Source organism: Stomoxys calcitrans, chromosome 5 (assembly GCF_963082655.1).
Source record: "Stomoxys calcitrans chromosome 5, idStoCalc2.1, whole genome shotgun sequence".
NCBI lineage: Eukaryota > Metazoa > Arthropoda > Insecta > Diptera > Muscidae > Stomoxys > Stomoxys calcitrans.
The window spans coordinates 139,002,157-139,028,806 of NC_081556.1; the positions used below are offsets into that span (position 1 = coordinate 139,002,157).

The 26,650-nt window shown below is 37.5% G+C and overlaps 1 protein-coding gene and 1 long non-coding RNA gene across 14 annotated transcripts in view; one reads left to right on the top strand and one right to left on the bottom strand.

Annotated features, from left to right (window-relative positions):
* Positions 1-26,650, top strand: part of LOC106089108 (guanine nucleotide exchange factor DBS) — a 352,997-nt gene that overhangs the window by 76,660 nt on the left and 249,687 nt on the right. For all 13 annotated transcript variants that reach the window (XR_009398579.1, XR_009398580.1, XM_059370338.1 and 10 more), the window contains 3 exons: positions 24,931-25,437; positions 25,503-25,617; positions 25,696-25,786. Coding sequence is in view for 11 of the 13 variants with exons in the window: in XM_059370338.1 (XP_059226321.1) it covers positions 24,931-25,437; positions 25,503-25,617; positions 25,696-25,786 (713 nt within the window). In the remaining 2 variants the exon portion in view is untranslated. The remainder of the gene's footprint in view (positions 1-24,930; positions 25,438-25,502; positions 25,618-25,695; positions 25,787-26,650) is intronic.
* The window catches only part of LOC131998119 (uncharacterized), a 31,261-nt gene continuing 23,546 nt past the window's right edge, over positions 18,936-26,650 (bottom strand). Inside the window, exon 2 of the long non-coding RNA XR_009398582.1 lies at positions 18,936-19,350. This is a non-coding gene — a long non-coding RNA (uncharacterized LOC131998119). The remainder of the gene's footprint in view (positions 19,351-26,650) is intronic.

Here is a 26,650-nt window from a genome sequence, read left to right on the forward strand (position 1 = left end):
TTGGCCTTGAATTAAGTTAAAAATCTATTGGTTCCTCCTCACCGCTTCTCTGGAAACATCAATTTGGGTCTAAAATGTGTTGACATTAGGAAAAATCTACAGTTTTCATTTGACTGTGTAATGACTGCAATTCACATGGGCCGAATAAAAAAAAAATGGAAATATTTGAAGTGGCATATGTTTGAAATAAAATTGTTTATATAATTGTCATCGTCATCATCATTTGTTTATTATGCATATAATGGAAACAACAATTTGTTATAGAGGGTTTCATGTTAAACGTAATGCCATGGATGAGGTGAAGTTTATAGGGATGCCCCGAATTTGCTTTTTATGGTGAATTTAAAAAGTTACGAATTTGTAGAGCTTTTCTGAGAAATTTTATTCTAATAGAAATTGTTGTCGATATATAAAATAAAATATTGGGTTGCCCAAAAAGTAATTGCGGATTTTTTAAAAGAAAATAAATGCATTTTTAATAAAACTTAGAATGAACTTTAATCAAATATACGTTTTTTACACTTTGTTTTCTAAGGCAAGCTAAAAGTAACAGCTGATAACTGACAGAAGAAAGAATGCAATTAAAGAGCCACAAGCTGTAAAAAAATTTGTCAATGCCGACTATATGAAAATCCGCAATTACTTTTTGGGCGACCCAATAGTTTTTAGAAAAATCTTTGATATTCTACATATTTAAAAAACATTTTTTTCCTATTTGGGGGTCGTTATGGTGGTGGGACGTCCCCTAAACAGTTGATATCAGCTACGTGGTCTACTCCCAAATACCTTTATTTTGAGCCCCATATTTCCATAGTCGGCAAACATGACCGGCTTGGGGGGTGTTTTGGGTGATGGGCGACCACTCAGTGAGTTGGTCATGAAAATATATATCAGATTCGTGTTCTACTCTAAAAACCCTCTTATTTGAGCCTCATATTGCATAAGTCAGCAAATACTTCCTATTTGGATGGTGTTGTGGGGATGGGGTGGCCCCATAGACACTTTTCCTGAATATTGATATCAGATTTGTGCTTTACTCTCAACGACCCTTAATTTGAGCCCCATATTGCTATGGTCGTAAATTTGTGCCTTTCGGGGGATGTTTTGGGGGAGAGGCGGCCCCCCAAACACTTGGTCTCACATTCATATTCTACACACAAATACCTTTTATATAAGCCCCATATTGCCATGGCCAGTAAAGAAGACCTGTTTGGGTGGTGTTTTGGGCAAGGGGTGGACCCCCCGAAACGTTGTCCCACATTTGGATATCAGATTCGTATTCTACTCGTAAATACCTTCCATTTGAGTCCCATATTGCCATGGTCGGTAAATATGTCCGATTTAGGGGTGTTTTGGGGTTGGGGTGGTCCCACTAACACATGGTCCGGCAATTGGATATCAGATATGTTTTCTTATCCTAAATACCTTTCATTTGAGTCCCATATTGTCGTGATTGGTCTAAATATATGTTAGGTAGGTTTTAGGATGGGGCAGCCCCCCCTAGGTACCCCCCTTCTGAAATTTGGATACCATTTTTTTTTATTTTTAGCGTACTATATGAGAGCACACAAAATTTCGCTTAAATCGCACCACCCATCTCCGAGATCTGGCGTTTCTGAAAATTAGGGTAAGGGGGAAGGTAGGTGAGCTAGTAGTCATATGAGTCCCGTTATGATACCGAAAGCTATACTGACCTACTTCGTACTGCCTTTCAGTAAAAACCTCGTCATTTCATGATCCGAATCTCCCCATAGAATTTTCGTCATCCTACCAACCATTTCGCCGTTCCACAGTGTTACATGCACGTTCGACGCTTACGTCATTAACTCGGACTGCTTCGACCCAAATGCCTTCTGATTAACCTGTCCTCTGCCCTTCACTGCCAAATTGTCTGTTCTTTTATTTCCTCCTACTCCGCTATGACCCGGCACCAAACGATGCGGTTCGTGCCATCCCGGACTGTGCGTTAATCGTCTTCTTACACTCCAAGACTATTCGCGACCTTACCGTCCTGGTTGTTATTGCCCTGAAGGCCAGTTTACTGTCCATCAAGATGTTTATACTCGGTGTCCTCCCGTTAGTACCACAACATCTCACTCATTCCGTGATCGCCCGGATCTCCGCCTACAGGACCGTATTATGGTCATGCAATTTAAAACAGATCTCAGTACCTGAGTTCTCAATGTAGACCCCAGGCCCACCAATGATCCATCTACTAAACTAAATTTCCCATGAATATTCCATTAAGGAACAAGGGTTACTTCTCTCATATCAATGAGTGCAATCCGATTAATGTTTAAGATCAATGGCAAGGGGCCTCCTATTTTATGCCGAGTCCGAACGGGGTGCGGCATAGCTACACTACTTGGTAAAAAAGTTTTGACATGGCAGGATACCTCACAAGTGTAGCCAGCATTAGTATTAGGAGGACTAACGCTGAAAATTTTTCTGAATATCATTCCTGGTTTTGAACCCAGGCGCTCGGCGTCAGAAGCGGACATACTTACCTCTGCGCCACGGTGGCCCCCAATCCATCAGTATTGCAGTAACTTCCAGATGACACTACCACGTTGTCAGCAGTGCCTCGCACTCGACCTCAAGTGTTGTCTCAGGTTTCCGATCGGAAACCTCTTCAATTTCTTCCAGGTTTCCTATCGTCGCCTCGAGAGAGTTTTTTTTAATTATTTTGAATCTGTTGTTCAAAAGACTAAGACTTTTAGAATCATGGGTCCTTCAGATCCACATTTTTATACCCAACACCGAAGGATGATGGTATATTCATTGTGTCATTATGTTTGTAACATATTGAAATGTCCATATCAGACCCTAAAAAGTATGTGTAATATATGTATATATATGCTTGACCGTCGTACAATTCTAAGACGATTTAGAAATGTCCGTCCTTCCATCCGTCTGTACTGGGGTAATCACGTTACGGTGTTTAAAGCTCCCATTTAAAACGATATCCCCATTTGATATCTTATACGATTTCGCAGAAATTTCGCACATTGAGTTGTCTTGGAGGCCACCGTAGCGCAGAGGTTAGCATGTCCGCCTATGACTCTGAACGTCCGATTTCAAATCCTGGCGAGAACATCAGAAAAAATTGTTTTCAGCGGCGGTTTTCCCCTCCTAATGCTAGCGACATTTGTGAGGTACTTTGCCATGTAAAAACTTCTCGCCAAAGAGGTGATGTTGTGTGAAGTCAAAACAAAACACTTCATTCACAATTTCCGACAAATCGGAGAAGAATTGCATTCTCTAAAGGCTCAAGAAGTCAAGATGTGAGTTCGGTTTATATGACAGCCCTATCAAAATATGGACCAATATGGCTCATTTACAATCTCAACTGACCTACACTAATAGCAAGTATTTGTGTTTAATTTCAAGCGCCTAGCTTTATTCCTCCGAAAGTTAGGGTAATTTCGACCAACGGACGGACAGGGCTAAATCGAATATCAAGTCCATCCAAAATATATACGCTTTATGGGGTCTCTGATCAATATTTCTATGTGTTACAAACGGAATAACGAAATTACCATACCCCATCCTATGGTGGAGGGTAGAAAAATATTAGATTCGTACTCTTTGCTTAAAGCCCTGTCATTGGAGCCCCATGTGGTTTGATTTGATCTACATGTTCTTTTGAGGTGGGTTTGGTTAAATATCTTTCATTTTGAGTCCAATATTTTTCCAATTGGTTCACATTTCTGTGAAGGATGTTCCTGTGGATAGGGGTGGCCCTCCACTCATCTAGATTCTAATTTTTATACCAGAATCACAGTCTACACCCAAAAAGCTTTCATTTAATGCTCATATTGTTCTAATCGGTTAATATTTCTGTTTGGGCGATTTTGGGCTGGGGCGCTCCCCCTGTTTGTTTTTCTTCTGCAGGAATCGCTACTACCAACCTAAGTATATCAGCTTGTATTTTAATTAGACTTTGAACTGTCATGACGGAAATGATGAGTAAGATTTCTCTTCTAGCCAACGACTGCAAAGCGGTAGATCTCTTCAAGTTAAGATTGGATATAATCGTGGAGCGTTCACAGTCCCCAATCTGTGATCATCTGCTATCAGTCTATCGTTTAAGAATTATTTTCCATGTCGCTAGAGGCATAACCCCAGATATCAGTTACCCTCTAATGGGTAAGCCACACTGAAAAAAATGTTTATCACAATTTTAAAGATTCGAGCCAAAGTTAGCTAACTTAATTTAAAGATGATAAATTTTCCAACATTTTAAGAGAACAGTCCCTTACGTAAATGACTTTTTTATTTTAATTGGTGGGTTTATAAATTCTTAACTTTGCGTCTTTTAAACAAAGACAACGTCTCATCATCTTCCCCCCATGCCCTACAAATGCTATCACTTGCCGCACCGATTTTACATAAGTGAGCTTGTAGTCCTATGTGTCCCGTTATGATACCAATAGCTATACTGACCTTCTTCTTACTTCCTTTCACTAAAAGCGTCGTCTTCTCACGATCTGGATCCCCCCATAGGATTTTCGCCGTCCTACCGACAGTTTCGCTGTTCCACAATATTGTATACGCAATCGTCGCCCACTCCCTTAACTCGGACTGCGTCGATCCGAAAGGCTTCGGGTTATCCAAGTTTATTGACGGCAGTTCTCTGGCCTTCATCGCCAAATCGCCTACCCTTTCATTTCCCCTTACTCCGTTATGGCTCGGCACCCAAACGATGGGGATTTTGCCATCCTCAGAGAAAGCGTTAATCACCTTCTTACACTGCAAGACTCTTCGTGACCTTACCTTACCTTTACTGTCGATAAAGATGTTCACACTCGACGTCCTAGCACCACACCTCTTCACGCATTCCGTGATCGCCCGGATCTCCGCCTGCAGGACCGTATTATGGTCAGGCAGTCTAAAACAGATCTCAGTCCCTGGGTTCTCAATGTAAACCCAAGGCCCACTCTGTCCTCTAGCTTTGATCCATTCGTGTAGCATGATCTTCCAGATGGCAATACTAGGGTTCCGTCAATCCAAGACTGTGCCGATGGCAGCAGTGCCTTGCACTCGGCTTCAAGCTTCATCTCAGGTATCCGATCGGAAAACTCTTCCCTTCCTTCCAGGTTTCCTATCGTCGCCTCGATTATACCGCGTTGGTATGAGCTGCCCCCATCCTCAATCCATTCTCCCATCGCCTTAAGTCTCATATCCGAAGTGCCTGCCTCACACTTAATCTGTATGTCAATGGGTCAGATATCTGGAATAGTCTCCATTTCACTAGTGGGCGTGGTCCTCATCGCTCCGCCTATGCCAAAACAACATGTCCTTTTTTTAGGTTAGGGCGCTAAGTTCAAAAATTAAATATTCCAAAAATTAATAATTAGACAGTCAACTATAAAGTAAAATAAAATCAATCAGCGATAAATATTTGAAACGGATGGTCATGTCCGTTAGTTAATAGGAAATTCAATTTAAAGATAGGATCTTTATTTTGAAGTTTTATTTCTTTTGCTTGTTTTCATTGCTAAAATCCTAGGAGTAAGGAAAAAGCTTAAATTTTGGGCCAACTTTTATTCAGTCTAGTTCCTAGTCTTGTAAGGTCTTCGACTTTTCATTTTCCTGGGATAACTCTGTGGACTGTCACCTAGAAATGTTAAAGTTTGAATTGTTCAGGCATCATCTAGAAAGGTCAGTGACAGTCGAGAACCGTTTTTGACCTAAAATAGTGTGAGAAGGTATTTATGCTAACTGTTTTAAATACATTATATCCTAGCCATTCCACCACTTATTTGATTACAGTTTTTTGTAATGTAAAACAATCTTTAAAAATTGATTCCAAGAGGGCAACTCTGTCAGCATATTCTACCCGAATATCATTTTAGCTCTGGAATAAGCAATTTTCGTGATTTTTTGTATTTTAATTGAAGCATTACGTATGTACTTTAATATGTTGGCGGGGTTACGTTTATTCTCCATAAGTGTTGTACATGGAATTTGAGCCAAGGCATTGTTCTATGCTATCTATATTGTCGGTCTGACACTTATGTCGAACACCTAACTTGTCGTCATCACACATTATTATGAGGACTGAATGAAATGAAAAAACAATTATAATTGTTATTTGACATCATCTTACTTAATAGAAGATTTTTTAAACTTTGATGTTTGAAAAATATGGGTAAAGGGTCTTAGTTGGTAGTACAACAAAATTTTTTTAAAATTAGATTTACAAACGCATATATTCTTTATTATTTGTTGTTGTTGTTCTTTTGCACAATACAATATTGTTATTTTAAAAGTTTTGCTTTTATTTCATTTCACGACTTATTGCAAAAACTTTTGTTTTCTTTTTGTTGTCAACAAATATTTTGCCCACAACATCAGAACTAATTACACGCTGACATTCACAATCATTTCCGAATTGTTTATTAATCATATTAACAATTCATGAAATTCATTGTGATGACGCTATTTTTTCTGTAATTAACTGTGTTATTGTTTTCAACAATTGAAATTTTTCACACAATGGTGTTGTCTGTAGCACCTTTGGAAAGAAATCATGCAATAATTTCTTACAATAGACAATTTCCGTACATTAAAATTTCAATATGTGAAAAATTAGTGGGGGCATAGTTAATTTCAGTTAAATATTCACTCATATGACTGCATTTGGTGTTATATTCTTGAAAAGAGATTTTTGTTTATCTTAAGGTAATGAAATTATGATTGAACGATTGAAGGTAATTGTCTGGTAATGGTGTTTGTTATCTTCAATTTAGTAAATTATGGGTCTCAAGTAATGATTCACTGGTTCTTTTGTGTGCGGAGTATTTTTGAAACGGGAATAAAAAGATTATGGATTGCAAGGGACATTACCAAATATGACTAAAAGTTATGGTTATTTGAAAAATTTTCAAGTGTTACCTTAGTTGTGGAAACTCTGAACCTTGACCATGTTCGGATTACTGCAAATAAATCTTCTTCACAATGAAGTCGCTTCTACCTCTCAAATAGTCCTTTTGATGGCAAAAAGATTTGAACAAGACAATATCTCCAGGAACCATGTGTGATGATTGACTGAACAGTTCAAAATTCACAGTTTCAAGGGGCCTATTCACATTGATATCTCAGGGATTTTTGGAGTTGCTGAGCTTATAAAATTACCATAGACATTCAATAATAACTGAAATGGGGGTTATGCCCCCTTGCGTTATGTAGGATAATTCTTCGCGATAAGTCCCGAAGGGAACGGATGATACGAGTATGTAGTCACAAATTGGAGACTGTAACTGTTCAAAGATAATGTGGCCTAAATTAAGCTTGAAGAAGTCTAATGTTTTGGATTCGCTTGCTAAAACAAAAGTCTCTTTCATAGTGTCCATAATAACAGATGAATCCCTAAATGGAGAAAATTGTGTTGTCTGCATAAGCCGTAATGTCTTCAAAGAAGAAAAAATACAATGATGAATCTATTTCCCTTTTTATGCCATTGACACCTTCAGCTAACCTTAAATTATTTTTATTATGTTCATGTATAGCAGTATAACACCTTTCAAAATGTTATACAAATTTAGTGACAGGAAAGTCAATGCAGTCTAAAGAACAGGGAGTGGACGATGAGATCATCACCTACTCCCAAAATGCCCATTTACTGGAGGACCAATGGTAGAGGTAATCCAGATAAACCTCCACCGGAGCGAGACTGCTGCACACGCTCAGATGGAGAAAATCAGCAAAGGCAAGATTCATATTGCCTTTATTCAGGAGACATGGACGACCCGGAACAAAGTTTCTGGACTGGACCATATCAATTACCAATTATTCTATACTAACACTGTCATAAAAATTTAAATTATATATTTTCCCCCAGAGTTGTCAACGTTTGATGTAACAGTGGTGATCATCATCACTTTATCTGCCTTCCGACTCTTCGACACCGCCATCCACGTCGGAGCTGCCACGGCTGGTGAGGAAAGCAAATCAGACAGGATACGAGGTACTAATAGGGTGCGATGCAAACTCTCACCACATTTCGTGGGGTAGTACCAACACTAATACGCGAGGCCAAGCCCTGGCAGAGTTCTTGAATACTAACGACCTAATAAAACTTAATATTGGTAACACATCTACCTTTGTTAATAGGTTTAGGGAGGAGGTATTAGATGTGGCGATATGTTCGGAAAATCTTATCGATGAGGTTCAGGATTGGAGGGTCTCCATGGAACACTCTTTTTCTGAACATCGCTAGATTAGGTATAGAATAGCACGGCCAGCGCCGGATCCGGTAAGCTTCCGGATTAAGTTTAAGACCAATTGGACAAAATTTGGAAGGCTACTCAGAATAAGACTTGGGCAAGATAATTTAGATTGTCCAAGCATATAAGAGATTGACGAAAATGTCAACAGGATTACGACTGCACTGGTGAAGTCCTTCAAAGATGTCCTCTTCGGGAAAGGAAATCAACCCAAGAAAAACCCTGGATGAACGGGGAGATTCGCAATATTGGGAAAAAGGTCCGCGGACTTTTTAACAGAGCACGTCGTAAAAAAGCGGAAGATTATTGGGATGTGTATTACAAACGTGCCTCCTGGAAGCTTTTCTGCGAACAGGTCGATAGCATTAATAACGCCGCCAAGATAAAAAAGTTTCTCTCAAAAACCCAAACTTGCAGAGCAAAGACAATGGAGGACATGTTAAGGCTTTTGATGAAAGCCCATTTTCCACAGGATACGACGGGACTCACGGAGACACCGGAATCTTGGAATAATGACGTTGATCGAAGGTTTGTAATTACGGAATTTATGATGAAGGAATCCTTGAGGAGTTTCAAACCATTTAAGTCACCCGGATCTGATGGAATATTTCCGGCGTTACTACAAAAAGAGGCAGAGTATCTGGCGCCTCATCTGGCCAAAATTTTCACAGCGTGCTTAGGACATACACTCCGAAAGCCTGGCAGGAGGCAAGGGTGGTGTTTATACCCAAGCCCAGCTAGGCAAGTTATGCGACATCAAAGGCCTACAGACTCATAAGCCTTACGTCCTTTCTAGTCAAAACAATGGAACGTATTGTGGACACCATGATAAAGAGTAGGACATCCATGTGTTTCATGGCATTAATATAAGGGAGAAAGCGGCACAGGGCACGCCACAGGGGGCATTTTACCGCCACTCCTATGGGTGACCACCACAAATGACCGACTACAGATGCACTGGGCACTGGAGACTATTCTAGATATCCGACCCATTGACATACAGATTAAGTGTGAGGCAGCCACTGCGGCTACGAGACTTAAGGCGATGGGAGAATGGATTGAGGATGGCTGCAGCTCATACCATCGCAGTATAATCGAGGCGACGATAGAAAAACTATAAGGAAGGGAAGAGGTTTCCGATCGGATACCTGAGATGAATCTTGAAGTCGAGTGCTAGGCACTGCTGCCATCGGCACAGTCCTGGATTGGCGGAACCCTAGTATTGCCATCTTGAAGATCATGTTACACGGATTGATCAAAGCTAGAGGACAGAGTGGGCCCGGGAGTCTACATTGAGAGCCCAGGGATTGAGATCTGGTTTAGACTGCCTGACCATAATACGGTCCTGCATAATAATACTGTATCAGAATTATGCAACCGCTAAAAATCACTTTATAGTTAAATTTGAACAATCTCTCTCTTTCAATCAACAAAACGTCTCTGTACTTATACCCACACTATTAACTATTCTATTAAGATGATTCAGCTTAGATTTTCCGTGTTATGCCTTTAGTGTAAACTTCCTCTTTTCGGAACGTGACAAAGTAAACGATTTTGGTGATGAATAAATGTTCTATATATAAATTGACTTAGCGAATACACGTTTTTCTTGTTTTTTAATGGCCGTATTGCAATATAGTAATTAAGTTTCCTAACTTGGAAGACACACTTTTCATTTAAGAAAAATTTTCCATTTGTTTTGCATGTCTTCATTATTGGCAAAGAAATTTGGACATCAAAAGAAATGAGAACATATTCTCAAATTTAATATCTTCCATTTCAACCAATGCCACGGTGTCTTCTTCTCTAAAAATAAAATTTTTCATGTTTTATATTCTTTAGTGTCATTTGTTGTGTTTTTGATGGATAGGGTTTTTATGATTTCGTAGCAAATTAAAATTTTATGGGCTGTTGGAGATGAAAGCATATCAAAATCTGCACATTTGTATAAATATAAAATTATCTGAATATGGGAATTTATACTCATCAATTCAGTATTCATAAACACATAGATTTTGGTATAGAAATAATTATATTGTATGTTATAGTCATAAAGAATATAATGAACATTTGTTACAATATGGTATTTTAATGAACCCCTCTTATTGATAAAAAAGCAAAAATCGCCAATTTTTTTTGATTTCTATTCCATGGGCATAGCCCATTAGAAGCTTAATAATTTTTATAATTATTTATTAAATAGGATAACACTTTTCAAACTCTTCTAAACTGTTATACTATTACAAAAAGATTCCAGACTTCTTTACTTTTTCAGTAGCGATCTTAAAAAATCCATTATTAATTCTTATTGCACTAAATTATAGTATTATAACACTTTTTAAACTGTTATACGAGTGTTATACAATGAATTTGACTACTTTCCCATATAATTGATAAATAAGTTTTATTATACTTACACATGTATAACAATATAATACATTTAAAACTGTTATACAAATGTAAAAAGGCCATGCCATCATGTACTGGAGTATAAGGCATTTCAAACTGTTACACAACTACAACATTATTATATAATGGTTCTAGACTCATTTTTCATTCCAGTGGCAACTACAAAAGTCCATTTAAAATTTTTATTAGATATAAGTCGTATAACACTTTTTAAACTATTATACGATTGAATCTGACTTCTTTTCCATTTCATTGAGAACCTCAGACGTCTATTCATTATTTTAAGTATGGTCATTTATAACAGTATAACACTTTTTCAAACGGTTATACAGCTGTATAAAGCTATTGTATGACTCGGACTTCTTAAACATTCCAGTAGCAATACCAGAAATCATAAGTAATCTTAAATATACTCACATATTTGAGTATAACACATTTCTGTTATACAACTATTACATTATTATATAATTATTTTAGACTCCTTTTCCATTCCAGTGGCAACCTCAAAATTCCAACACTAGTTCAACTGTTATACAATTATTATTGTATTTGACGAATTTTCCATTGAGAACCTCAGAAGTTCTTTCATTGTTTTTAGTATAATAACAGTATAATACTATTAATTAACAGTATAATACTATTTTTAAACTGTTATACTGCTGTTAAACATTCCAGTTACAACATCTTAAAAAGCTAAGACGCTTTTACGATTTCCATGTGTCAGTCCGTCTTTCGTAATCACTTTACAGTCTTCAAAAATTTACACAGTTGAAATTCGGCACAGATCCGCATTTCAGCTTTAGTTTTTGTATGGTCCAGATCGGACTATGTTTGGATATAGCGCCATATAGACCGATCTTTCGATTTAGGGTCTTTATTCCACAAAAACCTCATTTATAAGACAATCTGTCTAAATTTGGAACCGTGAGTTGCACTAGGCTTGGCGATATCCAAACCTTAGATGATCTATATAGACCTGCGATCTATAGGACTCCTGATATCAGGTCTTGTAGCCATACCAAGCGAATGTATTACCCGATTTCTCTGAAATTTGAGACCTCCTGATATCCGAATTGAATATGGTACAGATATTTAGATATAGCTGCCATATAAACCCAACTCAACATTTAGGGTTTTAGGCCCACAGAAGTCTCATTTATAACCCGATTTCTCTAGGCCTCTCGGTACCCGAACTGAGTATGGTCCACAAACGATCATATTTCGATATAGCTGCCATATAGAACTATATTTATGCTCTTTTGCACATAATATGCAAATTTTTTACCCGATTTCGGGGAAATTTGAAACTGTGACTGGTATAAGGCTATCTAATATCTAAACCAATGATAATACCAATCGGTCCATATTTGGATATAACTATGGACAAAATAGAGTAAAAATAAAATAAGATAATCAATTTATCCATGATGATGGGTATTCAAATTTCGGCAGGGCTGAATTTAGTACTTTTTTACTTGTTTTTATTGTAGTCATGTATAACAGTATACGACATTTTTAACTATTACGCAACTTTTATATAATGAATCTGACTTATTTTCCATTCCATTAGAATAATGCTCATGTATAACAGTATAACATTTTTCAAACTGGTATATCTAGAGAATCCCATTTCATTGACTATCTCAGAAACAATACTCACGTATAACAGTATAAAATTTTTCAAACTGTTTTACAACTGTTATATAGAGAATCCAAATTCTTTGCCATTTCATTGACAATATCAGAAATAATACTCATGCATAACAAATACAATATTTCAAACTGTTATGCAACTGTTATACTTGTGTATTATAGCTTTGACTCATTTTCCATTTCAATGACAACCCCAGAAGCCCATTAATTAATTTTGTTATACTCATGTATAACGCCAAAAACTATTATAATTTGATTAGACTCAATTCTCATTTCATTGACTACCTTAAAAGCCCATTACTATTATATAATGACTATAAGCTTCATTTCCACGCCAGTGGCGATCTAAAAATTTTATTATTTATTTTCATTGCACTCATGTATAACAGTATTACCGTATAACAAATTTTAAACTGTTATAATACTGTTAATCCTTTATATAATGTATCTAAACTCCTTTTCCATATCATTGACAACCTCCCAAGTCGATTTATTACTTTCGTTATACTCAGGTATAACAGTTTTTAGAGTGTTATAAACCTTTACACAATTATATGTATAAAGACTCTAGACATCTTTTCCATTCCAGAGGCAACTTCAAAAATGCATAATTATTTTAATAACACTCGTATAATAACAGTATTACACTTTACAAACTGTTATAATGTTATATAATTATCTTTGACTCATTGTACATTCCAGTGACAACATCACAAATTGGAAATTATTTAATCATACTCAATTATAGCAGTATAACACTATATAAATTGTTATAAAACTGTTATATAGTTGTTATTATAATATTATATAGTACTGTTGACGCATTTTCCATTTCAGTGGTAACCTGAAAAGTCCATTATATATATTTATTATATTCATGTGTAACAGTATAACACTTTTCAAACTGTTATACAACTGTAGTATTACGGTTTATTATGATTTATTATGACTCTTCACTCCCTTTGACGATCACAAAAGTTTATTATATATTTTTGTTGCACTCATTTAAAATAGTGTTCCAATTTAAAACTGTTATACAACCAATCTTAGAGGCCAATTAATTAATTTTATTATACTTATGTATAACAATATAACACTTTTCAAACTGTTATACAACTATTGGGTTGCCCAAAAGGTAATTGCGGATTTTTTAAAAGAAAGTAAATGCATTTTTAATAAAACTTAGAATGAACTTTAATCAAATATACTTTTTTTACACTTTTTTTCTAAAGCAAGCTAAAAGTAACAGCTGATAACTGACAGAAGAAAGAATGCAATTACAGAGTCACAAGCTGTGAAAAAATGTGTCAACGCCGACTATATGAAAAATCCGCAATTACTTTTTGGGCAACCCAATATATAGAGAACTGTAATATTAGTTGGTGGCAATGTTTGTGCTGCGCTTTGCCTTTTTATTTCCATACTTTCTTTATTTATTATTTTTTAATTTATCTTTTATTTATTTATCTTTTGGTGAATTTTTTAAAATTTTCAATAATTGTTTTTTTATTTCCATTTGGGTCACTTGGCCGGAAATTATTGTATTTTTTTTAAATGGATTTGCGAATAATGCCTCTTACGGGGCTTTGTAAATCTTATTCTTCTTTTTTTTTTAATTCCAATACTTGATTTATGGTCCGAGAGTCTATATATGTCTACAGAAACCCAACTAATTTGTATCCCTTGTTTATTATTAATTGTTTTTTATTTAGACTTCTTTGGTATTCTTTGTGTAATTTATTTGTTTTATTCTTTTTTTTTACCATTTAGTGGTGCATTTAGAAGCAATCATGCGACTTTACATGTGAATGAACGGACTAAATTGAAAGAATGGCAGACGGAGGGATGGACGGACAGACCAAGAAATGAGTAGCGAATGCAATGAATGGAAGAATGAACAACTTAACCATAGTATGCTTGCTTTGCTTGGATATAAATATTTACTAGGAATTCTTGGGTATGGGTCTTTGTAAATATAGGTCAACACCATACAACAAATAGGGTACAACTGCAACGGCGCTTCAACATAAAATACACCCAAGAAAAAAATAAAAAAAAAACAATTTCTATAAAAATCATATTGTTGATAAAATACAATTTTGAAAAAATTCTCTGCGAAAAAATAATTCAAAACTTTTTTAGAAAAATAAAATTTTGAAAAATTTTTTACATCAAAAATGTAAAAGCCGAAAACCTAAGTTACACAAACGTGTTATGTCCTTTTCTCGGAATCCAGGGATCAAAATTTTTTTATGAATTTTTTACATAACTATGGCACAAGAATAAGCACCTGTTGAAAATTTTATATAAATCGGTGGAAGTTTTTTTTCAGTTCTGAAATGAATAAAAATGAAATTTATAAAAATTTTGACAAAATCCTTAAAAAACAAATTTTAAATTACAATTAGGAAAAAAATTTTTTTTTTTATTTTATTTCTTTAGGCATTCCCTTGCGACACTTTTCTTCGAGTTTATCTTTTAGCTGCATTACCTGCCTAAGACGAATAGTCAAACCACAACATTTGTGATTGTAGGCCAATTGGGGCGAATAGTATTAAGTGGTCCCCTGTGTTCCCTCTTCTCTAATCCCTATTACCACCCAATTTTGGTTAAGGGCCGCATCATTATATTTTATGTTTTTTTTTTTGTTTCACAATGCGTAACGTATACAACCTTAAACGAAAAAAAGAGACAAGTAAAACATTCACCGAAACCAGAACGAAGGGAATAAGATATACATATGTATTATGTTGTAAAAATAGTCAAGCAAAGTGTACTACAACATCATCTCCCATAATCGGCCATAATACCATCATGTGCAACATCAGATGTAGGTACTTGCATCTACTCTACTCACATAACCATTCACTTACTCCCCTTCACAGCGATTGTATTGCACAGTGGGTACATTAAAATCAAAAAGAAGTCATAAGAAAATAGCACTTTCAAAATTTTAGCCAATTTGGATAATAATTACGCGCTCTACAGGCTCAAAAATTCAAGATCAGCGATCGGTTTATAAGGGGTCTCATCATGCTCGACATAGTTGTTGGAAGACATAGCAAAACATTACCTGCAAAATTTCTGCCAAAACGGGTGGAAATGGCGCTTTCTAGAGGCTCTAGAAATTAAATTTGGATATCGGTTTATATGGCAGCAATATCAGATTATTGACCAATTTGGACCATGCCTAGCATAGCTGTTAGAAGACATAGCAGAACTCAACGTGCGAAATTTAAGCCAAATCGGTTAAAAATAGTGCCAAATAGAGGCTCAAAAAGGCAAATCGGGAGATCGGATTGTATGGCAGCTATATCAGGTTATGGACCAATTTGGATCATGCCTGGCGCAGTTGTAAGAAGTCATAATAGAACGCTACGTGCGAAATTTAATCCAAATCGGATAAGAATTGCGCCCTCTAGAGGCTGAAGAAGTCTAGTCGGGAGATCGGTTTATATGAGAGATCTGTTTATACGGCAGCTATATCAGGTTATAGACCAAATTTTACCATACTCGGCAGAGTTGTTGGAAGACATAACAAAACTCCACATGCAAAATTTCAGCCAAATCGGACAAGAATTGCGCCCTCTAGAGGATCATAAAGTCAAATCGAGAGATCGGTTTATATGGTGGCTATATCAGGTTATGGTTCGATTTTGACCACACTCGGCACTGTTGTTGAAAAACATAACAAAACACCACGTGCAAAATTTTAGCCAAATTCGATAAGAATTGCGCCCTCTAGAGGCTCAAGAAGTCTAATCGGGAGAACGGTTTATATGGGAGTTATATCAGGTTATTAACCAAACCAGACCATACCTGGCGCAGTTGTTGGGAGTCAGGCGCAGCTGTTGGAAGTCATATAAAAACGCTACGTGGAAAATTTCAGTCAAATTAGATAAGAATTGCGCGCTCTAGAGGGCCAACAAATTCTAATGGGAAGATCGGTTTATATGGGAGCTATACCAGGTTATAAACCAATTTGGACTATACCTGGCGCAGTTGTTGAAAGTCTTAATTTCAGCCAAATCTGATAATAATTGCGGTCTGTAAAGGCTAATGAAGTTAGATCGGAAAATTGTTCTGAAGCATTTAAATGAAATCAAAACTCCGCAAAATGAGAACCCAAGTTTTCGATATATGATGTTACACTTAAACTCTAATATCTTGTTGATGCCACTACAAAACATTCTGCTGCTTCCCAAGCGTCGGAGGCCACTGTAGCGCAGAGGTTAGCATGTCCGCCTACAACGCTGAAGGCCTGGGTTCGAATCCTGGGGAGATTATCATAAAATTGTCAGCGGTAGTTCTACCCTCCTAATGATGGCGACACTTGTGAGGTACTGTACAACCTAAAAACTTCTCCTCAAAAGAGGTATCGCACTCCGGCACGCCGTTCGGACTCGGCTATAAAAATGAGGCCCCTTATCATTGAGCTTAAACTTGAATCGGACTTCACTCATTGATATGTGAGAAATTTGCCCCTGTTCATGTTCATGAGAAAATTTGCATTTGTTTCCCAAGCGTTACTAAGCCTTTCGTTAGTGATAGACTTTAGTATAGATGTTCTTGATCATATGATGCTATTTCTGGCGCCATCCTGATAAACAGACATTGCACAATCGTGCATCAATGATGTCACTATAATAAACATGTGTTGTTAAAATTATTGACATTATACGGTGTTGATTCTGTAAACGCGCGTTGTTGATTTTGTGTACCGACTGTTGTCAAGATCATCCCCCCAATTTTTTTGAATATCACTTTAAGTGTAAGTACCCCAAAAACCTGCAGTAAAGAAATGATAGGAAAAAATTGTCTATATTGTCAGCCGGACGTTGTCCAAATATGAACCCTATGGAGAGAGTTATTAACCAATTAACGCCTGACCCTCGACTCCCATGTCCGATTTTGATAAAATTTCATATACTCATTATTTAGAGCATTTCTACTAGCGTAGTAATTTAAAAAAAAAATTATTTAAAAAAAAAATTGTTGTAAAATTAAAAAAAAATTTGTTAAAAATAAAAAAAAATAAAAAAATTTTGGAAAAAAAAATTTTAAAAATGTTTATAAAACACAATAAAAAATATTTTCTAAATACCATTAGGCGAAGAAAAGTTGATTTTATTGACTTTGATAAAAAAAACGCACTTGCTGTTAAAAGTAGCAGACTTATCGCCATAAATTTGTTTTTATACCCTACCACTACTGTGCTACAAGGTATTATAACTTAGTCCATTTGTTTGTAAACATCCAGAAGGAAGAGAGGTAGACCCATTGATAAGTCTTCAGATCGACCCAGAATCACTTTCTGATTCGATTTAGCTACGTCCGTCAGTCTGTCTGTCTGTCCATGTTAATTTGTGTACAAAGTACAGGTCGCAGTTTTCATCCGATCGTCTTAAAATTTGGTATAGACATGTTTTTCGGCCTAGAGACGATGCCTATTGAAATTGGAAAAAATCGGGTTAGATTTGGATATAGCTCCTATATAGCTGTTCGTCAGATTTACAGTAATAATGCAATAAAATGTCATTTGTTAACCGATTCTCTCGAAATTTGGCATGTAGGATTTTCTTATGACCCTTGACTTTACTGGTGAATTTCATAGAAATCGGTTCAGATTTAGAAATATTGGGTTGCCCAAAAAGTAATTGCGGATTTTTAAAAGAAAGTAAATGCATTTTTAATAAAACTCAGAATGAACTTTAATCAAATATACTTTTTTACACTTTTTTCTAAAGCAAGCTAAAAGTAACAGCTGATAACTGACAGAAGAAAGAATGCAATTACAGAGTCACAAGCTGTGAAGAAATTTGTCAACGCCGACTATATGAAAAATCCGCAATTACTTTTTGGGCAACCCAATAGGTCCCATATATATTTAATCGCCCGATTTTCACTCCCAGAGCCACTGCAATCGCATTTATTGACCTATCTTCCCAAAACTTCGTACAACGCTTTCCTTGATGACTTCCTTAATGTATGTAAAGTTTGCTCGAAATCGGTTCAGATTTAGATATAGCTCCCATATATATGTTCATCCGATTTGCAGTAATATTGCAATGAAATGGTCATTTGTTAACCAATTCTCTCGAAATTTGACAGGAAGGATTTTCTTATGACCCTTGACATCATTACTGGTGAATTTCATAGAAATCGGTTTACATTTAGATATAGCTTTCATATATGTATATCGCCCGATTTTAACTTCTGGAGTCACAGCAAGCGCATTTATTGACCCATCTTGCCAACATTTTGCAAAATGCTTTAATCGACCATTGCCAAAGCATTTGAGAAATTTGCTCGAAATCGGTTCAAATTTAGGTGTAGCTCCCATATATATGTTCGTCTGATTTTGAGAAATGTTGCACTAAAGTGCTCATTTTTTAACCGATTCTCTCGAAGTTTAGCAGGAAGGATTTTCTTATGACTCTCACCATTACTGGCGAATTTCATAGAAATCGGCCCTGATTTAGATATAGCTTTCATATATGTATATCGCCCGATTTTCATTCCAAGAGCCACTGCAAGCGTATTGTTTGACCAGTCTTGCCAAAATTTTGTAAAACACTTTCCTCGACGACTACCACATTGTCTGAGAAGTTTGCTCGAAATCGGTTCAGAATTAGATACAGCTTTGTCAGATTTTGCGTAGTTCGCAAAAATTTTGTAATTTGTCAACCATAGTTATTACAGTTTGAACATATTTGCTCGAAATTTGATACGGATTGTTTAATAACCCATCTGAAAACATCAGCCGAGGTCCATCAAAATTAGTTCCGAATTTCATATTTCTTCACCCAAACTTTTCTCATAATCACTGGCCTCCATCCCATTCTGTTGTATTGCACTCCTTATTATGATATGTGGCACTAGAGTAGTATTTGAAGAGCACTTAAAGGTGAATGGTTTTACTCAGGTTTCATTAGGTCTCTGTGTGTATGGAGCATACAACACCATTGGTCCACCTTTGATTGCTGCTTTCAAGTGGCTTCTTCCATAGCATTCCATGAATGAATAACATTCAGTTGAATAGAGCTCAGAGTAATTGCTGTAAAAAAAATGCAGAGAAATGGTAATATTAGAAACAGAAGAACAAGTGGTGGAGTTGGTGGTTATGGTGCTATGGAGAAATTGTTTATTATCTGTTTACATTGTTTACCACATTTCAAAAGAAGAAGAAGAAGAAGAAAAACACAGCAGTGATTTTTTTTCTAAATGCATATGAATAGCATGAATGCCTATGGAGGTAGGTGCTCCTAAACAGCGAAAATGAATGCCACTGTTATAGCCCCCCTGAGTCGCCAGTGGTTGTTCTTGTGGTGCCGTTTTTTTATTTTACACAGTTTTACAGTTGCCCCTAAATGACAAGTGTTTTCCCCATTCCTTATTTTATCTCTGGCATGCGTTGGCGATATGGTCTGCTTTGTTTTTCCAAGCCTTGGGTTCTTTCATATACGTTTCAGTAACTGTTCCAGTTATTTTGGTCACACTAACTGGAACTTAACATCTTTTATTTTAGAGGCATTACTGAACAGAAAATAGTAAATTTATAAACATTTCTATAGAATAGCAAATTTTTTTCTATAGAAAATATTTTTTTTATAGAAAACTAGCTGACCTGGGCCCGCTCCGCTGCGCCTTCTTTACTTTATATGGAACAAAATTTTCCTTGGAATATTAATTTTCGACAATTAAAGAGCTTTTAGTGAAATACCATCCTACAAAATTAGTATATCGCTTGACTAACAGTTTAACAATATAAGTGCCTATATCTGAATACCATATGATCGTTATTGGTCTACGAATTTAAGTTTGGATGTAAGGTGTACTCTATTCTTAAAATATTGGGTTGCCCAAAAAGTAATTCCGGATTTTTTAAAAGAAAGTAAATGCATTTTTAATAAAACTTAGAATGAACTTTAATCAAATATACTTTTTTTACACTTTATTTCTAAAGCAAGCTAAAAGTCACAGCTGATAACTGACAGAAGAAAGAATGCAATTACAGAGTCACAAGCTGTGAAAAAATTTGTCAACGCCGACTATATGAAAAATCCGCAATTACTTTTTGGGCAACCAATACTTTATTTCAGCTCGATATTGTCATGATATTTGATTTAGGGTGTTTTCGGGAGTGAGGTGGTTCTCGAGGCACTTGGCCCTGAAAAATATAAGTATCGTGCTCTTCTTTCAAATACCATTTATTTTAACCCCATATTGCCATTGGTTTAGGGGAGTTTACAGGATGAGGCGTCCCCCAAACACATGGCCCCAAAATAGGTTATCAAATTCGTTTTCTAATCTCAAATGCCTTTCATTTGAGCCACATATTGGCATGATCGAAAAATGTTTACCCTTTGGGGGGTGGTTTGGGGAAGGGGTAATGCCCTAAATACATTGGCCTACATTTGGATATCAAATTCGTATTCCACTCCCAAATACCTTTATTTGAGCCCCATATTGCGATGGTCACTAAAAAATTGATGTTTGTGGGGTATTTTGGGAAAGGGGTACACGCCAGAAAATTGGGCCCGAAAGTGGGTATCAATTCTTGCTCTTCCCGCCAATACCTATCACTTAAGCTCCACATTGACATGGTCGGCAAATATGCCCGATTTTTGGGTGTTTTGGCAATTGGAAAATTCCCAAGCCTGGAAAATATATCAGTAACGTGCTCTATTCTCATATATCTATATATCTTTTACTTTAACCCCATATTGCCATTGGCCTCAAAATTGGATATCAAATTCGTTTTCTAATCTCATTTAAACTCCTTATTGCAAAAGTCTGGAAATATGTCCGGTTTGGGGTATTGTCCCTAAAAACTATAAAAAACTATAAATATTTAGTTCAACTCTCTTTAAGACCCAAATTGTCTTGGTGAGCAAATACGTTATATTTGGGGGTTGTTATGGTGGTGGGACGTTCCCTAGACAGTTGGTCCCTAATGTTGATAACGGATACATGGTCTACTCCCAAATACCTTTAATTTGAGCCCCATATTTCCATAGTCGGCAAACATGACCGGCTTGGGGGTGTTTCTGGAGGATGGGCGGCTACTCAGTGAGTTGGCCTTAAAAATATATATCGGATTCGTGTTTCACTCTAAAAACCCTCTTATTTGAGCCTCATATTGCAATGGTCAGCAAATACTTGTGTTTTTGGGGAGTGCCGGCCCCCCAAACACTTGGTCCCATATTTGGATATCAGATTCGTATTCTACTTGCAAATACCTTTCATTTGAGTCCCATATTGCCATGATCGGTAAATATGTCCGATTTAGGGGTGTTTTGGGGGTTGGGTGGTGTTGTGGGGGTGGGGTGGCCCCATAGACACTCTTCCCGAATATTGATATCATATTCATGCTTTACTCCCAAAGACCTTTCATATGATCCCCATGTGGCTATGGTCGTAAATGTGTCCCCTTTGGAGGACGTTTTTGGGGAGAGGCGGCCCCCCAAACACTTGGTCCCATAATTGGATATCAGATTCGAATTCTATACTTAAATACCTTTTATTTAAGCCCCATATTGCCATGATCAGTAAATAAGTCCTTTTTGAGAGGTGTTTTGGGAAAGGGGTGGACCCCCAGAAACGTGATCCCACATTTGGATTTTAGATTCGTATTCTACTCGTAAATACCTTTCATTTGAGTCCCATATTGCCATGGTCGGTAAATATGTCAAATTTAGGGGTGTTTTGGGGGTTGAGGTGGTTCCCCTAGCACTTGATCCGACAATTGGATATCAGATACGTTTTCTTATCCCAAATACCTTTCATTTAAGTCCCATATTGTCGTGATTGGTATAAATATATGTTAGGTAGGTTTTAGGGTGGGACGGTCCCCCAAGGACCCCTATTCGAAATTTGGATACCACATTTTTATTTTAAGGGTACTACATGAGTGCACACAAAATTTCGCTTAAATCGCACCACCCATCCCTTTGCACCAAAAGCGGCTATTAGATCTTTTCTCAAAAACCACATTGAGCTACATAGTGCTATAGTCGTTATATATGTGTGATTTAGGGGTAGTTTGTGAGATGAGGCGTCCCTGAAACCCTTAGCCATAAAACAGATACAGTCGAAACCGCATAACTAACACGGTTAAGTGAAAAATCCCGCTTGTCGGATTTCACCGAAATTTGGGACAGTGAGTTGTGTTAGGCCCCTCGATATCTTTCTGCAATATGGCACGCATTGGTCCAGAATGGATATAGCGATCTCTCGATTTAAGGTTTTGGGCCCATAAAAGGGGCACTTATTGTCCGATTTCACCGAAATTTGGGACAGTGAGTGGTGTTAGGCCCTTCAACATTCGTCTTCAATTTGGCTCAGATCGGTCCAGATTTGGATATAGCTGCCATATAGACCGATCTCTCGATTTAAGGACTTGGGTCCATAAGAGGCGCAATTTTTGTCCGATGTCGCCGAAATTTGGGACAGCGAGTTGTGATAAGCCTTTCGACATTCGTCTTCAATCTGGTCCAGATTTGGATGTAGCTACCATATAGACCGTTCTCCCGATTTAATGTTTTGGGCCCATAAAAGGCGCATTTATTGTCTGACGTCGCCGATATTTGCGACAGTGAGTTGTGTAAGGCCGTTCAATATCTTTCTACAATTTGGCCCAGATCAGTCCAGATGTGGATATAGCTGCCATATAGACATTAGAGGCACACTTATTGTCCGATTTCGCCGAAATTTGGATCAGTGAGTTGTGTTAGGCGCTTTGTCAGCCATCTTCATTTTGGCCCAGATCGGTTCAGATTTGGATATAGCTGTCATATTAATCGATCTCTCGATTTAAAATCTTGCCCACATATAAGAATTTATAACCCGATTTCCCTGAAATTTGACACAGTGACTTTTCGACATCAGTGTCGAATATGGTTCAGATCATCCTATATTTGGATATGGCTACCAAAAGAACCAATATTTTGTTCTACAAAATCGAACAATGACTTGTACTTAATAGACCACTCAATATCTGTATCAAATTTATATAAAGCTGCTATTGGAGCATAAATTTTGCATTTCTCACCGGATTATGACGAAAGGTGGGCACAAAAAAAGGAGGCTCCATATCATTGAGCTAAAACTTGAATAGGACTGCATTTCTTGGTATGATAGCAGTATCTCCTGTTCCTTGATGGAATGTTCATGGGAAAATTTGTATGTTTGGGGGTAGGGCGGCCTCCTGGGTACTTGAAGGTGTTGCTTTTGGCATAAGGGGGAGGGTCCATCCACTTCCGTTATCAACCAATTATATAGTGTATTGCTCATTTCAGACCATATTCATAATCTTTTCCCGTTACCTTTCATTTAACTCCCATATTGTCATAATCAGCCAATATGCCTATTAGAAGGGGTTTTGGGGTCGGGGTGGCCTCCTTGGTACCTGGATCCAATTTTTAATTTCAAAATCTTACTCTACACCCGAATACCTTTTATATGAGCCCCATACTGTTCCGATCGGACCCCTTTAATTTTTGGGTATTGCTTTTGGGATAAGGGGGAGGGTCCACCCCGCTTCCGTTATCAATCAATTATATAGCCTATAGGCCAAATATATATATATATAGGATGCCACCGTAGCGCAGAGATTAGTATGTCCCCCTACGACGCTGAACGCCTGGGTTCGAATTCTGGCGAAACCATCAGAAAAAATTTTCAGCGGTGATTTTCCCCTTTTAATGCTGGCAACATTTGTGAGGTACCATGCCATGTAAAACTTCTCTCCAAAGTGGTGTCGCACTGCGGCACGCCGTTCGGACTCGGCTATAAAAAGGAGGCCCCTTATCATTGAGTTTAAACTTGAATCGGACTGCACTCATTGATATGTGAGAAGTTTGCCCCTGTTCCTCAGTGGAATGTTCATGGGCAAAATTTGTCAAAATTTTATTTTTCCAAAAAATTTTGTCAATATTTTTTTTTGTAAAATTTTTATTTGTAGTAAAATTTTGTTGCAAATTTTATGTCTATTAATAAATTATTTTTTTTCCTTTTATATTCTTTTGCTCTCTGTTAAGATAATCATTGCTAATGTTCATGTTTATCCATTCCATTCTGCATTTTCCATACCATCAATTGGAACGACAATTAGCAGGCCGTTCATCATTATCTTTGGCCGAGTACAAAGTTCTTAAGAATTGTATTGTGGCTGACCGTCGTCTATCTATTTAGCTATCGGCCTTCTTTTCTTTGAGCTGTGCAACAGTTGTCTTAAAGGAAAATCCATTTTCCGCATAATCCATTGCGACCCAATTGCTGACTGACTGGGTGGATGTAGGCAGACAGACAACAAGCAAATAGTGCGGCATTTTGTTAAGGCTGCTGCACAAACATTTCAAAAAAAAAAAAAAAATTTGTCTAAGGCAGTTGTCACTGTGATTAGGGAGGAGGAGGAGGAGGGGAGGTGTTGCATTTGAATTGCAGAGACTTCATTGCATTATGGAACTGTTTTTGTAATCATCATGAAATTATATGGCAATGCCGGAGCCACCACATTATGTGGCATTGTTGGCAAAGCAGGCAGTTATCATTACAATTCTTCCAACATTCTCATGCTGCACGAGTTGTTGTTTTTTTTTTCATCTTTGTTTCTTTCTGTTTTCCATCATTGCAGATAATGATGGTGACTCCATAGCGATTGGATCTCAGGCAACAGCAACAGCAGTTGTTATGACATCGACACAGCAGCAGCAACGACACTCAAATCCCCAACTTCAGCAGATCATCAACCATCAGATGTTAGAATCACAATGTTCCACAACTAGTAACACCTCCATACAGACCGTGCTCCAGCAATCTGTCATCCACAACAATAACTGCAGTAATAGTGGCCCGGCTGGAGGAGGCAGTGCATCGGCAACCACAACTCCCAAACATAACGGTGGCGCAGCGGTGTCTATGCTACAGCAACAATCCGTCATCAGCACCAATTCCAATTCGTCCATAAACTCCCAGACCATCTCCTATGCCGCTGAGGCATTGCCAGGCATTTTGCGTCACGTCTCCGGCAGTGTGAATTCTCTGCTGGAACACATTGCCCCGGCCACCATGAGCAGTGAGGGTGTCTTGAATATAGGAGATGTTGCGGATCTATTACATCCACAACATGCCATTATAACAGGTAAGTGGTTGAAGGTGAGTGAAGTTATCTTTGATTTCATGTTATCTCCTCTTGTTTTTTGACAGGTGGTCGTTCCCAGGAGGGTTGTCCTCTTATCATATTTCCCGATAATAATAATTTTAATACTTTGGAGGAGGTTGATTATCAGAAGCTTATTTTGTATTTAACATCAGTGCCATCGTAAGTAGAAATTGTGAAGGGGGAAAATGGGGAGTCCAAATAATCTGTCTATTGTCTTCTTCTTGTTCTTCTCTGCAGACTACAAGATGCCGATTTGGGCTTTCATTTGATTATAGATCGTCGAAAGGATAAATGGAATTCGGTGAAAACAGTACTACAAAGAATATCAGTAAGTAAAACACTCCAAATGGAGTTAAAAATGAAGACCCAGACAACAAATTTTTTGGAAGCGGACAGAGGGAAGGTTCTTTGTACCGATTTGGATTGAGGGAAGGATTCTAATGCTGGAGGTCTTAGGAAGCACTCCAAACTAGATGTATTGGGATGTAACTTATACCCATTTACATTAGGTATGTCGAATCACGGACGAATACAACGGAAAGAGACCTTGATTAATACGGCGTCTGGCACTCAGACGGATTCTACGGCAATAGGCCTTAATAAGGATTCGAGCAAAGACCCGAAATGATTCTACAGCAAAAGGCCATAATAAGTATTCAAGCAAACGACACAGAATGATTCCAAGGCAGGCACCCCAATCCCATGGCAGACGGGTCAATACATACCGGATTGACCCAATGGAATTCTTCATCGGCAAGGGCCTCGGTGTACAATACACTGCTGCAACAAGGCAAGAAACTTTAATCAGGCATTCTTTGTCACCATGAGAAACTTAGCGGGGACCTACTGATCGCGTCCACAAGTTGCGGTAGCATGCTCACATAGATCGGAACGACCTTGACGAGGATCGTCACCTCCACAGGCAAATGTGACTACAAATACAGCAACATCGTAGCTCAAGTAAGGGATAAAAAATTATGATGCCACCACTATTCTCACTGGGATTGATCCAAACGTGCGAGAGGAGTGTCCGTCCCGCTTGTTACTACGGACCTCAGGCCCATTGTGTCCATCCTAGAGATAACAAGTAAAAGCGTGTTAAGGTCGGCCGGGCCGAATCTTATATACCCTCCACCATGGATCGCATATGTCAAGTTCATTGAAGAAAGAGGCTCAGAATTTCAAATTGGGA